This window comes from Sabethes cyaneus, chromosome 3 (genome assembly GCF_943734655.1).
Source record: "Sabethes cyaneus chromosome 3, idSabCyanKW18_F2, whole genome shotgun sequence".
Lineage (NCBI taxonomy): Eukaryota > Metazoa > Arthropoda > Insecta > Diptera > Culicidae > Sabethes > Sabethes cyaneus.
Window position 1 is genome coordinate 94234848 of NC_071355.1, and position 12321 is coordinate 94247168.

Below are 12321 nucleotides of genomic sequence, written 5' to 3' on the forward strand. Positions count from 1 at the left end.
TTATTTTCTAATTTCCTTCCTTTATTAGAGTGATTTGCATGTCTTGTGACTAATCGCGTTAACGGTATTCAACTAACAATATAAAATTATCATGAATGACGCTGTTTGTCTCCCAAAGCCCCTCCGAATGCTGATGAGCTACTGTCGAAGAATCCATCAAGTCGGACGGTGGCAACTCACCGGCGGCCTGCTCCTCTCCATTCTGGCCCCTGTCGTCGCAGTCGGACTCAGTGGATCTCTCGAAAAGCTTTATAGCCTCGATATGCATTTAGTTCTATCCATTGTCCAATCCTGGCAGACTTCAAATGGAATTCCACTTCTACCTAGATCTTTTTGGAGTATAGCTCTTCAAGTAAAAGCTTTCTTTTGCTGATTCAAGGGATAGCGGAAGGCTATCCTCAATATACCATCATTCCCACTTCTTAAAAGATGGTCATAGTGCTTAAAATATTGCCATGGAATTCGGATTTTGTCGCTTCAATACCATCCTCACAGTTTACACTTAATACGGCGTATATACATACAGGTATACCTCGATAGTACGTACACCTTTGCTTCGTTTAGCGTACGTACTATCGAATCACAATTTTAGGCTTTGAGACATTGTTGTATTACGTTTAATATTGCATGAAATTTGCAAATTTGCATGCACTATTGAATAAATATACATTTTAGTGGTATTGATTTAATATAGCAATTAATTTTTAATTTCTTGGAATGAAACAAATAAAGTGTTGCTGAAAAATGTACGTACTATCGAGGCAAAATGTACGTATTATCGAGGATACGTACTATCGAGGCAAAATGTATGTATTATGGAGGGTACGTAGTATCGAGGGTACGTACTAACGAGGGTACGTACTATCGAGGTATACCTGTATCTCCAAGGGAAGTTCTACATCAGGGGTGCCCAGACATAGGTGTGGTGTGGGCCAAATCAGATCGTCCCAAGAGTCCGCGGGCCGCAATGACCTCTGGCCATTCTTGCGCATAGCAAAATGTAAAATAGGCGGCAACAAAAACCGATTTCCAGAAATCACCACAAGATTTAAACCGGATAGCCATAAGATCAAAAATTATTAATAAGATCTACAATATGCACGAGGTACTACGATTAAACTGAGTGACCCCTGTGTCATCAAAAATTATTCATAAGTCTTCTTCTTCTTCTTCTTCTTCTTCTTCTTCTTCTTCTTCTTCTTCTTCTTCTTCAGCAGCATAGAGCCGGGGTGGCTCGTGCTGTTTCAAGCACTCGTCTCCATTCAACTCGGTCTTGGGCCACTCGTCGCCAATTTCCTAGTCGTCTCAGAAGTTGCAAATCGCTTTCGACCTGGTCGAGCCATCGTGCACGTTGGGCCCCCCTGTTCCTGGTGCCGCACAGTGGGACGGATTAAAAAGAATACGGACATCGATATTTGTGACGAAACTACTAAAGATATCAACTTAATGTCTTCTGCAAAGTTTCTTCGCTTTATAAGAACTTTTTTATGGTGTTGGAAAATTTGGGATTAAGGGGATAACACAACAGATAGAAAAAATAACTTTTTAGTTTTAAGCTTAACGTCTTCGATTGGTAAGAAATATTTGTAGATATTATTATATTAAGCAACTTCACTGAAGAAAGAAAGTGGCTATCTCTTAAGGGAAAAAAGTTACGGAGCGAATCTTGCGGGTACCCCCTTAATATTGGTTTTTTTACATAGCTCTTTTATTTCAACTCTTATAAACATGAAATGTTCTGCAAAGTTGTAGACAATGCTAATTTGCATATTTTTGTAAAATATTTGGAAATTCTACAATTGCCGGTTTTCAATTTGTTGAAATTTTTTGCTTTTTATTTGCAAACTTTAAGGCGATGTATCTTGAGTAGTAGCAGAATGTAGCAGCTGACTTATAATGTTTTTGCAACATCCACTCTTTATGTATAAGAGCATGTATAAATGACAGTGGGATCTCATGGGCCAAATGAGTAAACTGCATTTTAGTTTATCAGTTTTACAGTACAAAAGAACGTTTAAAGTCGTACAAATCTCATGTTACCTTAAATTAGCTGATTTCTTTTACTAAACATGTCTTATATATACAGAAACATAAAAACAAATTAAGGCACGAATGCCATAACCAGGGTGAAAGTAAAGTAAAGCCTAGATGCTATTTTCGAAACTTGGCACTTTGTTTTCTATTACGACAGACTTCACAGCCAGTTGTAGGAATTCAGGGCAATTGTAGGGATAGTGCTGCGATTCTATCGCAGCATCTCCCAGTCAAGATTCGAACAGGCGACAAGTTGTTAGGTACATATTATTTACTTTGATTCTCTAACAGGTAACATCGAAAAAAAAACCGTACGTTCGAGCTAATGACTTTTTTCCACGATTCCCATGTCTCCAGCGGTATATCTAAATATTTTTTAAAAATCAAATGTATTACAAAATTTAAATAAAGCATATGAACAACTCACAAAAATGATGAGGTCGATTAATTTGTTCTAAATGATCTTTTCTCTAAAAGTAAAAATGACGGAATAATCTTTTTACAATTCTCATGAATTCTTGGTTTTGAAAGATGAAAACTCTCGAGCGCATGGTCAGAATGTTGTAATCTTGTTTCCAAAATGCCAAGAAGTCTATTGTAAACAAACTTTTTATATTGTTCGTTCAAAACAAATTTCATAAGTTGCTCTAAGGATCTAGGTCAGCAGGCGGTCTTTCTCGTTGGAGGGTTAAATCTTCAAAACTGAAAAACTTAAATGCAATTTACTCATTTAGCCCATGAGATCCCATTGTCATTTATACATGCTCTTATACATAAAGAGTGGATGTTGCAAAAAAATTATAAGTCAGCTGCTACATTCTGCTACTACTCAAGAAACATCCCCTTAAAGCTTGCAATGAAAAAAGCAGAAAATTTAAACAACTTGAAAACCGGCAATTGTAGAGTTTCCACATATTTTACAAAAATATGCAAATTAGTATTGTCTACAACTTTGCAGAACATTTCATGTTTATAAGAGTTGAAATAAAAGAGCTATGTGAAAAATACCAATATTAAGGGGGTACCCGCAAGTTTCGCTCCGTAACTTTTTTCCCGTAAGAGATAGCCACTTTCTTTCTTCAGTGAAGTTGCTCAAAACAATATTACCTACAAATGTTTCTCACCAATCGAAGACGGTAAGCTTGAAACTAAAAAGTTATTTTTTCTATCTGTTGTGGTATCCCCTTAATCCCAAATTTTACAATACTATTATAAAGTTCTCATAAATCGAAGAAACATTGCAGAAGACAGTAAGTTGATATCTTTGGTAGTTTCATCGCAAATATCGATGTCCGTATTCTTTTGAATCCGTCCCACTGTGTGCCGGTGGGGTTGTTGAAGAGGACTATTTTCGTCGCACTGTCGTCCGGCATCCTTAAGACGTGTCCGGCCCACCGTAGCCTGCTAACTTTCGCTAGATGTACGATGGTAGTCTCCCCAAGCAGTGCCTGTAGTTCGTGATTCATACGCCTCCGCCACTCTCCGCTTTCAGTTTCGTCAGTCAGTCAGTCGTCAGTCGCGTCAGTTTGTCCGGAAAACCGTATTCGTGCATTATCTGCCATAGCTTGTCTCGATCGACTGTATCGTATGCTGCTTTGAAATCAATAAAGATGTGATGCGTGGGCACGTTGTATTCCCGACATTTCTGCAAGATATGTCGGATAGTAAAAATTTGGTCCGTAGTTGCGCGAGCCCCCATGAAACCCGCCTGATAATTCCCTACGCAACCTTGTGCTATCGGTGACAGCCGGCGTAACAGGATCTGGGAGAGTACTTTGTAGGCGGCGTTGACCAGCGTAATACCACGATAGTTGCAGCAGTCTAGCCGATCACCCTTTTTGTAGATGGGACAAACCACTCCTTCCATCCATTCCTCCGGTAGCTTTTCCTCCTCCCAAATCCTAGAAATAACCCAGTGTAGAGCCTTTGCTAGCGTTTCTCCGCCATGTTTATAAAGCTCTGCCGGTAGGCGGTCCTTCCCAGCGGCTTTATTGGTCTTCAGCAGCCTGATTTCACGTTTGACTTCTTGGAGATCAGGTGCTAGGACATCACTATCTTCCATGGGCGCTCCTAGGTTAATTTCCGTTCCGCCTCCTTCTGCGACTTCGCCATTGAGGTGTTCATCGAAGAACTGCTTCCACCTGTCGACCACCTCGCGCTCGTTTGTAATTAGATTCCATCCCTCGTCCCTACACATGTCAGGTTTCGGTGTGTAGCCCTTTCGAGTTTGGTTCACCTTCTCATAAAACTTGCGCGTGTCATTAGCTCGGAATAGTTGCTCTAATTCTTCACGATCTCTGTCCTCCTTTTGGCGCTTTTTTCTCCTCAGGATCGAGGTCAACTGGTTCCTAGCTCGTCGGTACTTGGCCAGGTTCTCTCTAGTGGCAATACTTAGATAATTTCTCCTAGCATTTTTTTTTCTCTTCCACCGCTTGTTGGCATTCCCCATCAAACCAATCATTTTGTGTACTCCGAGGTTCAATACCTAGTGCCTCTCCGATGGCCGAGCGTATTCTGCCCCAACCGTCTTCGAGGTTTGAAGCACCTAACTCCTCGGAAGAAGGCAGTGCCTCATCCAGTACTCGCGCGTAGTTCTCGGCAGTTTGTGGGTTGTCTAGCTGCCTGATGTTCAGCCGAGGAGGGCGGCTTTGACGTGTCCGGTATACGGTGGACAGCTTTGAGCGCACATGTACTGCTACTAGGTAGTGGTCAGAATCAATATCCGCACCCCGACGGGAGCGTACGTTCGTGATGTTAGAGAAGAATCGGCCCTCTATGAGAACGTGGTCAATTTGGTTCATTGTACGTTGGTCAAGTGATCTCCAGGTGGCTTTGTGGATATCCTTGCGCGGGAAAAAGGTGCTTCGGATCACCAGGCCTCGGGAAGCTGCGATGTTTATACATCGTTGGCCGTTATCGTTTGTGTCGGTGTGCAGGCTATGGGGTCCTACCACCGGTCTATACATTTCTTCCCTACCGACCTGGGCGTTCATATCCCCGATGACGATCTTGATGTCCCGTGACGAGCAGCTGTCGTACGTTGCCTCCAGCCTCGCGTAGAACGCTTCTTTCTCATCGTCGGGTCTACCTTCGTGCGGGCAGTGCACGTTAATGATGCTATAATTGAAGAAACGGCCCTTTACCCTCAATACACACATTCTCTCGTTGATCGCCTTCCAATCAATCACGCGATCCTGCATTCCGCCCAGCACTACAAAGCCCGTCCCCAGTTCGTTGATAGCGCCACCGCTCTGGTAAAACTGGGCCTTTCCGCCACGGATCTTCCATACCTTCTCTCCTTTGCGACAAATTTCCTGCAGAGCTACGATGCCGTGTTTGCGGGGTTCCAGCTGTTCAATCAGCACCCGCTCGCAACCTGCGGAATTTAGCGATCTGCAGTTCCAAGTCCCGAGTCTCCATTCGTCGTCCTTATTCCGTCGCCTAGATCGATGCCGAATATTCCGCTCCGTATATGCTTGAATGTTGTTAGTTTGTGTTGTTTAGGTGTGTAGCCGTACTGGGGCAACACTACCGAGTCTCGTGATGGGGCTGCCATCTTATAGTGCCGAGACTCACTATACCTCCTTTCCGGTTAGTATACGACCTTAGTTTCCACCGGGGTTGGTTACCCAATCTCCGCTAAGGTTGCTCGTATTCCGGCTGGTACCACGAGGAGGTCGGGATCGGAGTGGCTGGATAAGAGGCTAACGACCACTATGGGGTCTATATTCCGCATTATCCAGCCGTTTACCAACCATAATCATAAGCCGTTTGCCAACCATTCATAAGTCTGCCATCTCTCAAATCAGTTCTCGGGTCACACGAATCATCACGAAGGACCGCAGTTTGGCCATCACTGTTCTACATGATCCACCATATCCTTCTTAGTTACAGAAATTCTTCAATTTGACGACTATCTGAAGAGCATACCAAAAAACCGGTTGACTACCGCTACAAATAAGCATTTACTGCCACCGGGAATAATACGAGCGAGTGCCAGTCCCCATTATATCGTATCTGCTCTATTATTCGGAAGTTTAAATAGTTTTCCGATAGTGCTGAGCGATAATATTGCTCTTGAATAATATTCCGCACAAAATATTCGAAAATTAATGCCAACAGCTACAATACTGCAATGATGACATGTAAAGAAGCGACTGTGGCTTTTAATGAGCGTAGGTGGTTGAACAGCGCTGGGTTGCCGACCGTAATGACATGGGTAGTTAGAGAGATGAGTAGCGTCCTTCCTAGCGAGTAGTTAGTAGTAGCATAGGATATGGGCAGACAGAATTTTGGAATCCTCGTGATATTACTAACCCGAAAATTGCAATCAACATGTTAACTAAAACTTCCCCCTTTTCTTTTTCTTTTCTTTTTCCTTATCTGATCTCTGTCGTTGCTTCCCACGGTGACCCGTACGTTGTCGTGGGGGGCCACGAGGGATCAGCCATAGGTTGAAGACGTTGGAGCGGACGACTCAACGTAGGCCCTAAGTTATTACGAATATACGAACAAGACTGACACATGCAGAGAAGCGGATAAACAAAAGGAAGCTGTAACTCTGAACTTTCAGCGAAGTTCAGCGCATCTGCTCTGCAATCGCGGGGCTCTTCCTTTATCTAGGCATATCTTCTTCAGAAGTTTCCTTATCACTCTGTACCGAGTATATAACCCAAATCCCAAAAAGTCATTGATTTTATTAGCCATGTAGAACCGAATTGGGGCACAGGATTACAACTATCTAGGCCAATTTCATCAATGAGTTTGAGCAGTACGTAAACCGTGACACCAATGGAAGCCTGTCTCAAAAGACGATCTATAAGACTATCACAGAGGCGTTTTAAGCCAATTCCCTTCTGGCATGCAAAAAAGGCCTCGCTGCTTAATCTGCACAGGGCCTCGCGCGCTGTAACGCCGGCCTTGAAAGCACCTAACTCCACAGAGGAAAGCAGAGCTTCATCCAGTACGCACGCGTAGTTCTCCGCAACTCACGGCTTGCCTAATTGCCAAATGTTTTACCGAGAAGAGTGGCTTCGTCGCGAGGTATATACTGTCGATAGTATTCGGGGAGAATTGGTTATAATTGGCTCCCATTATAGTTTGGTTTAATCCGCGGATCCCTCAGCGTGCGCAAAGAGGAATGTTATACAAACTTAGTAAGCATTGCTGCAATGACCTAGCATTGGGTAATAAAACATAGGTGGGAGTTTCGAAGGGAATGGGACAATACGGGAAGACAAATAGCGCAAAATTAGGTAAGGGACAGTCATGGAAGAAATGCTTAAAAAGTTTTGTACCGTTCCTCTTTACCCAGGAATACGATTTCTCTAAAAAAATTCTCTAAATCTTTTAGCGACAGAAGTGAGAAGTGTTGACGAACAGAGTAATCTTTGCCGCATGCTAACCTTCTGCTTTGCTTCCGTGCGATAGCGATGCATAAAATGGCAGAAATCAAGGTAGGAATCCACAAGATTTTCGGATGGAAAAGAAATGATTGGATAATCCAGTTTACATTCATTCCATTTTATTTTAATCCCTAAACCTATTTGATATAACAAAACAAAATTAACCCAAGGGATAACAAAGTAAAGTCCTAATGTAAATCCAGAGTAAAACAACTCATTGCTCCTTGCTCTTTACCATACAACCGCTTCGATTTAAATTGCTTCTGTTTCAGTTATTAATATGTTTGGATAAGATATTTTTGTGATCATATTACGGCGGTAACTATTCTTGCTGCCATATTTTTTACCAAACGAGGGTTTCAATCGTTTTCGCGTAACTTACTAATAATCCACTCCTGTGTTTATGGTAACCGCTTGATCGTAAGCATTTTTAAAAGTTTGATATTTTACTTCCATGATCGTATTTTTTATCACAGGCACATAACATGTGCAATACAGCTTCAAATTGTAATAAATGCAAGCAGTTCTTTTAGATGGTTATGAATTTAAATCTTTCAGCTATTCGATCCTACTTGGATGTCCAACTCTGCAATCATGCAACTTTATCATAATATTACTCCCTTCGATATAATTTTGCAGCTACCATGCCAAAACTTTTCTGCAGTTATGCATAAGCAAAAATAACAAAATAACTTATGTTTGTAACATAAAGTTTGTACACAAAAATGGTTGCCAAAGCAAACAACACAAATAAAAAGTGTTAGGATAGGTATTTAGGATTGATGTAAAAAAACGTTTGAATTGCAAACAATAACAAATTAGGTAGCGATTTTATAAATCAAGCAGTGCCATGAAAACTTTATAAATTCTAGAAAGTGCATCACTGGAAGTCTCATAACATAACACTCGAACACACAGTGGGATTCGTAAATGAAACATTTTCCATTTTTGCTCAGAATTTCTCGACGTATTTTCATTGAAAAATAATGGATTTTTTTTTCAGCAACAAGTTTTAGTATTCTCATTTTGACTAGTTTATTTTTTCTTCTTTAATTGATGGAGTATCCTATCAGGAAAACATAAAACACATTGATCGTAATCAGCTAAGCTGGAACAAAATATACCTTTCTTATTAATTTCTTCAAAAAACCTGCTTTACAGGGTTCAACGCACAGAAACAATTACTATGTAATTAACGGTCTAATATTTGCTGTCTTTTATATACCTGATAGATGCTTCCAATTTTACTTTAACGGTCGAACCAGCGTGCACATTAGCTTTGTATCGGGTTTTTAATTTTTGCTACGCTTAAGGCTACGCTTCAGACGTTCGGAAATAAATAACTTAAATCAAATATCACGATGAAAAATAAGAAACAAATCGAGGAAACCTACAGGCTGCGAACACAAAACATACACTGCTGGCTGGCTACGTTGCGACAGTCGAGGGTGTTTCCAGGAGCGTACTGCCCGCAGACGGTGATGTATCGCCAGGATGCGAGTCGGAGAGCGCTATTCCGAATCGTTTAGTGGAGTCGTGCAGTAGTATGGACAAGGTTTCCAAACTTTTTCGAACCTAAAACGAGGATAGATAATTGTTTTATTATTTCAGTTATAAAGTTGCATTTCATTTAGGGATGTTATAAAAAACAAAAAATTACCTTGGCAATTTGTTCAAGATTGGAGTTAAGAACTATCTGAGCCTCTACCGTACTTTTTTCCTGCATTTGTTTCTGCCATTTAAGCACTTCTGCATACACATCCATGTTATCATCTTCTCCCTACAATAACAACATTAACGTTCCTTTAATACTGTGTCAATAACTCAGCATATAATCGAACCTACCCATCGAAAGTTGTTAAAATTATATATGCGCGACTGCAAGTAGTGTATTTTGTACATGAGAAAACAGGAAAACAGTGCTAGCACTATTGCCAAAATTATCCCTACGTGTATAACACCAAAATCGGAGGGAAAGATTTGTTGTAGCCTAGTCCTAAGTCTTGTCAGCATGCTATGGTTACCATTATTAATATTAACACTATTATTACTAGTTTGATGGGGGATATCACTAGAGCGGGGAATCTCTTTGAGAGTGTTGCCCGGTGTCTTCAAAATTGCTGCAGATGCTATTAATGCGACCGGCGATTTAATAATAATTTCTTTTTGCACCGATTTAATACTTTTAGAAGCTGTAAAAAAAGAATATTCAATCATCAAAGCTGTATTATGGATCTGACAGATTCTTACCGTCTAGGGATCGCTTAGAGCCATCTATTACAGTAAGCTTATCATTAATAGAGTCACCCGAATCAACTACGTCAGACTTTTTATCTTTCACATGGGAAGAACTTTCGTTACCACTAATTGAGCAGCTACTATCATCCTCCGCCGAACATTCGGACACCTCCACATCCGGTGCCTTCTGTGCGATTGGTTCTTCCACTTCGGGCGGTGCCACCGGTCGCCAAACACTACACATCAACCGGTACGCAGCCTCGCGGCTCATAAAACTACCGAACACGTGTCGATCGTCGCAAGTCTGCACACCGACCGCGTTCGGAAACATTTTGGCTGTCTTCTCCTTGGAGATTTTTATCACGGAAACTGTTGGGATCAAAAGCTAAAAAAACAGAGTTTATTTAGTAAGAGTCCAAAACCAAACAGTAATCGGAACACACCTTTGTTACGTAACCGAAAACATTGGAGTAAAATGCAAAATAATTCTGCGTAATATAAAGATGCCCTTGTAGCAGAATGTCACTAACTAACGCACAGGAAAAATCTGCAGTAAAAAGAAGAAAATAATTTCCGTTAGTCAACTAGACGCACATGTTTTCTATATTATTCGAAGAATCTAAGAAATATAATGGCTAATGTTATACCAGTATAAGATATTGAGGATTGTTCCTTCTACTAGCTCACTACTATGTTACTTGTAGATCCAATAAGCGGAAAAGCCTACATTTGCCCAGAAAAACAGGCGTCATTGCATTGCACAGCGGGCAAAATTAATCGAAAAAACAGAGCTTTTTGTTACCGCTGTTTTGAAGGGGTAAACAGTGACTTTTCTTATGTAAAAATAACGAGAAATTGATTAATGATGGTCTCAACGCGCGGAAATAGCTAGAACGAGCCCATTTGCACCAGTCACCCTCTATTCCTTAATAGTTTTGAAAGAATCATTTTCCTGTTTTACTTTAATGATGTGCACAACTTAATTGATTGCTCGCGACTGGCGTTGGCAGACGATTTAAAGTTATTCTCAAAAATTAACCGACATCCTTTACATCCAGAAACAATTGGACATGTTTGCGATGAAGGCAGATCGAGATTCCATTCGCCTAATGTCTAGGTTGATGTTACTGTCACTATAACCACAACTCGCAACTCCGGAGTATTGGGGTTTCCAATAGTATTCATTGCGTTTGTGAGGCATGACATTAAACACGTGAATTATGCATGTATTGAACGCCATGGTACTAGATCTCAGTTCTTGCACTTGACAATAACTCCAGAACAAAAAAAAGGTTTACATGAAATTTTTATCATTAAAAAATTAGGAATTGACGAACGAGAAAAGAATTTATATGAGGGAAATAACTTATCTGCACACTTAAAATAAAGTGCCGAATTCGGTAAAATTTTGCCAAAATCTCAACACCCGAACGTTCGGTAAAGATGTCGATGGTGCATATCGACGTTTACTTTAGTAACGTTTGGTAACATTAAAAGTTTTACCGAACTGTCGGCTGTTGAGTTTTCGGCAAAATTTTGCCGAACTCGGTGCTTTTTTAAGTGTGTGCGGAGATTTCCAATACCGTGAATATATTTTTTCTATATTGCGGAGAAATTTTATTGCATTTGTTTACATTACTATACCCTTGAAAAATTCAAAAATTTAACGAAATCTCAACAGCTGAACGTTCGGTAAAAATTTCAGTGGTACATAACGACGTTTACGGATCTTTAGTAACGTTTGGTATCACAAAATTTTGTAACGATAAAATTTTCTGGTAAAATTTTGAAACAGTCTGATAAAATGCCCGCCACTGTCAACATTAGCATCGATCAAATTCTACTTACAATTCAACACCTTCTCATCCTCCACCTGGATAAAGTGCCGGGAAAACTTCTTCTGTCGGGAACTGTTGAACTCCTTTTTCTTCTTCTCTTTCTCTGGTTTCTCGGGCTTTTCGTACCCCTCATTTTTGGCGACTACCTTTAGTGGGTAAGGACTGGAGCTTCTTATGTTTGGTGGTACCGATAGTGGAGAAGACGTTAGAGATTTCAGAGATCTGAAACAAGAATGGACAACAAACACATAGGAGAATTGAACAGATGACTCGGCAGTAAATACACAGTCAATAGAGACATAAATATTACATTAACAGCCGCAACTGCAGTGTGTCGGCAAGGTCAAGTGAATTTGCAATGATACACTTGTTTCTTATTCATATAATTTTCCCACACATATGGCAATTACGGACACGTTATTTCTTCAACGTGCGCGACAAATAGTACGGCAGAGACCGTAAAATGAAATTGACTATAAATCGATTAGCGAAATGAGCAGGGTGTGACAATTTCTATTGACCTATTACTATGTCTTCGTCACAATGACCTACCACCATATTTTAACTTTTAAGTGTAGTATATACCACACATTTCGAGATAAATATAAGCTAATCAATCTTTATGAATAATTCACCGCAAATTCATTAACATTTTTGACAAATTATCAAGTTTGCAAAACATGAACAAAATATTTAAATTGTAAACAAAGTATATCCTCTGAAGAGTTGGGACAGCTAATATATTCTTGATCTATTCGCTAATCAGTTGGATCGATAAAACTTATCAGTCAATTTAAGTATTTCAT

At 40.3% G+C, this 12321-nt stretch overlaps 1 protein-coding gene across 7 annotated transcripts in view; it reads right to left on the reverse strand.

Annotated features, from left to right (window-relative positions):
• Window positions 1-7536: 7536 nt before the first annotated feature.
• LOC128741802 (GRAM domain-containing protein 2B-like) overlaps window positions 7537-12321 on the reverse strand; it is a 43673-nt gene continuing 38888 nt past the window's right edge. For all 7 annotated transcript variants that reach the window (XM_053837861.1, XM_053837859.1, XM_053837857.1 and 4 more), the window contains 6 exons: window positions 11526-11737; window positions 10121-10224; window positions 9690-10062; window positions 9285-9631; window positions 9100-9219; window positions 7537-9014 (listed from right to left, as the gene is read on the reverse strand). In XM_053837861.1, the coding sequence (XP_053693836.1) occupies window positions 8868-9014; window positions 9100-9219; window positions 9285-9631; window positions 9690-10062; window positions 10121-10224; window positions 11526-11737 (1303 nt within the window). In that variant the 3' untranslated portion in view covers window positions 7537-8867. The remainder of the gene's footprint in view (window positions 9015-9099; window positions 9220-9284; window positions 9632-9689; window positions 10063-10120; window positions 10225-11525; window positions 11738-12321) is intronic.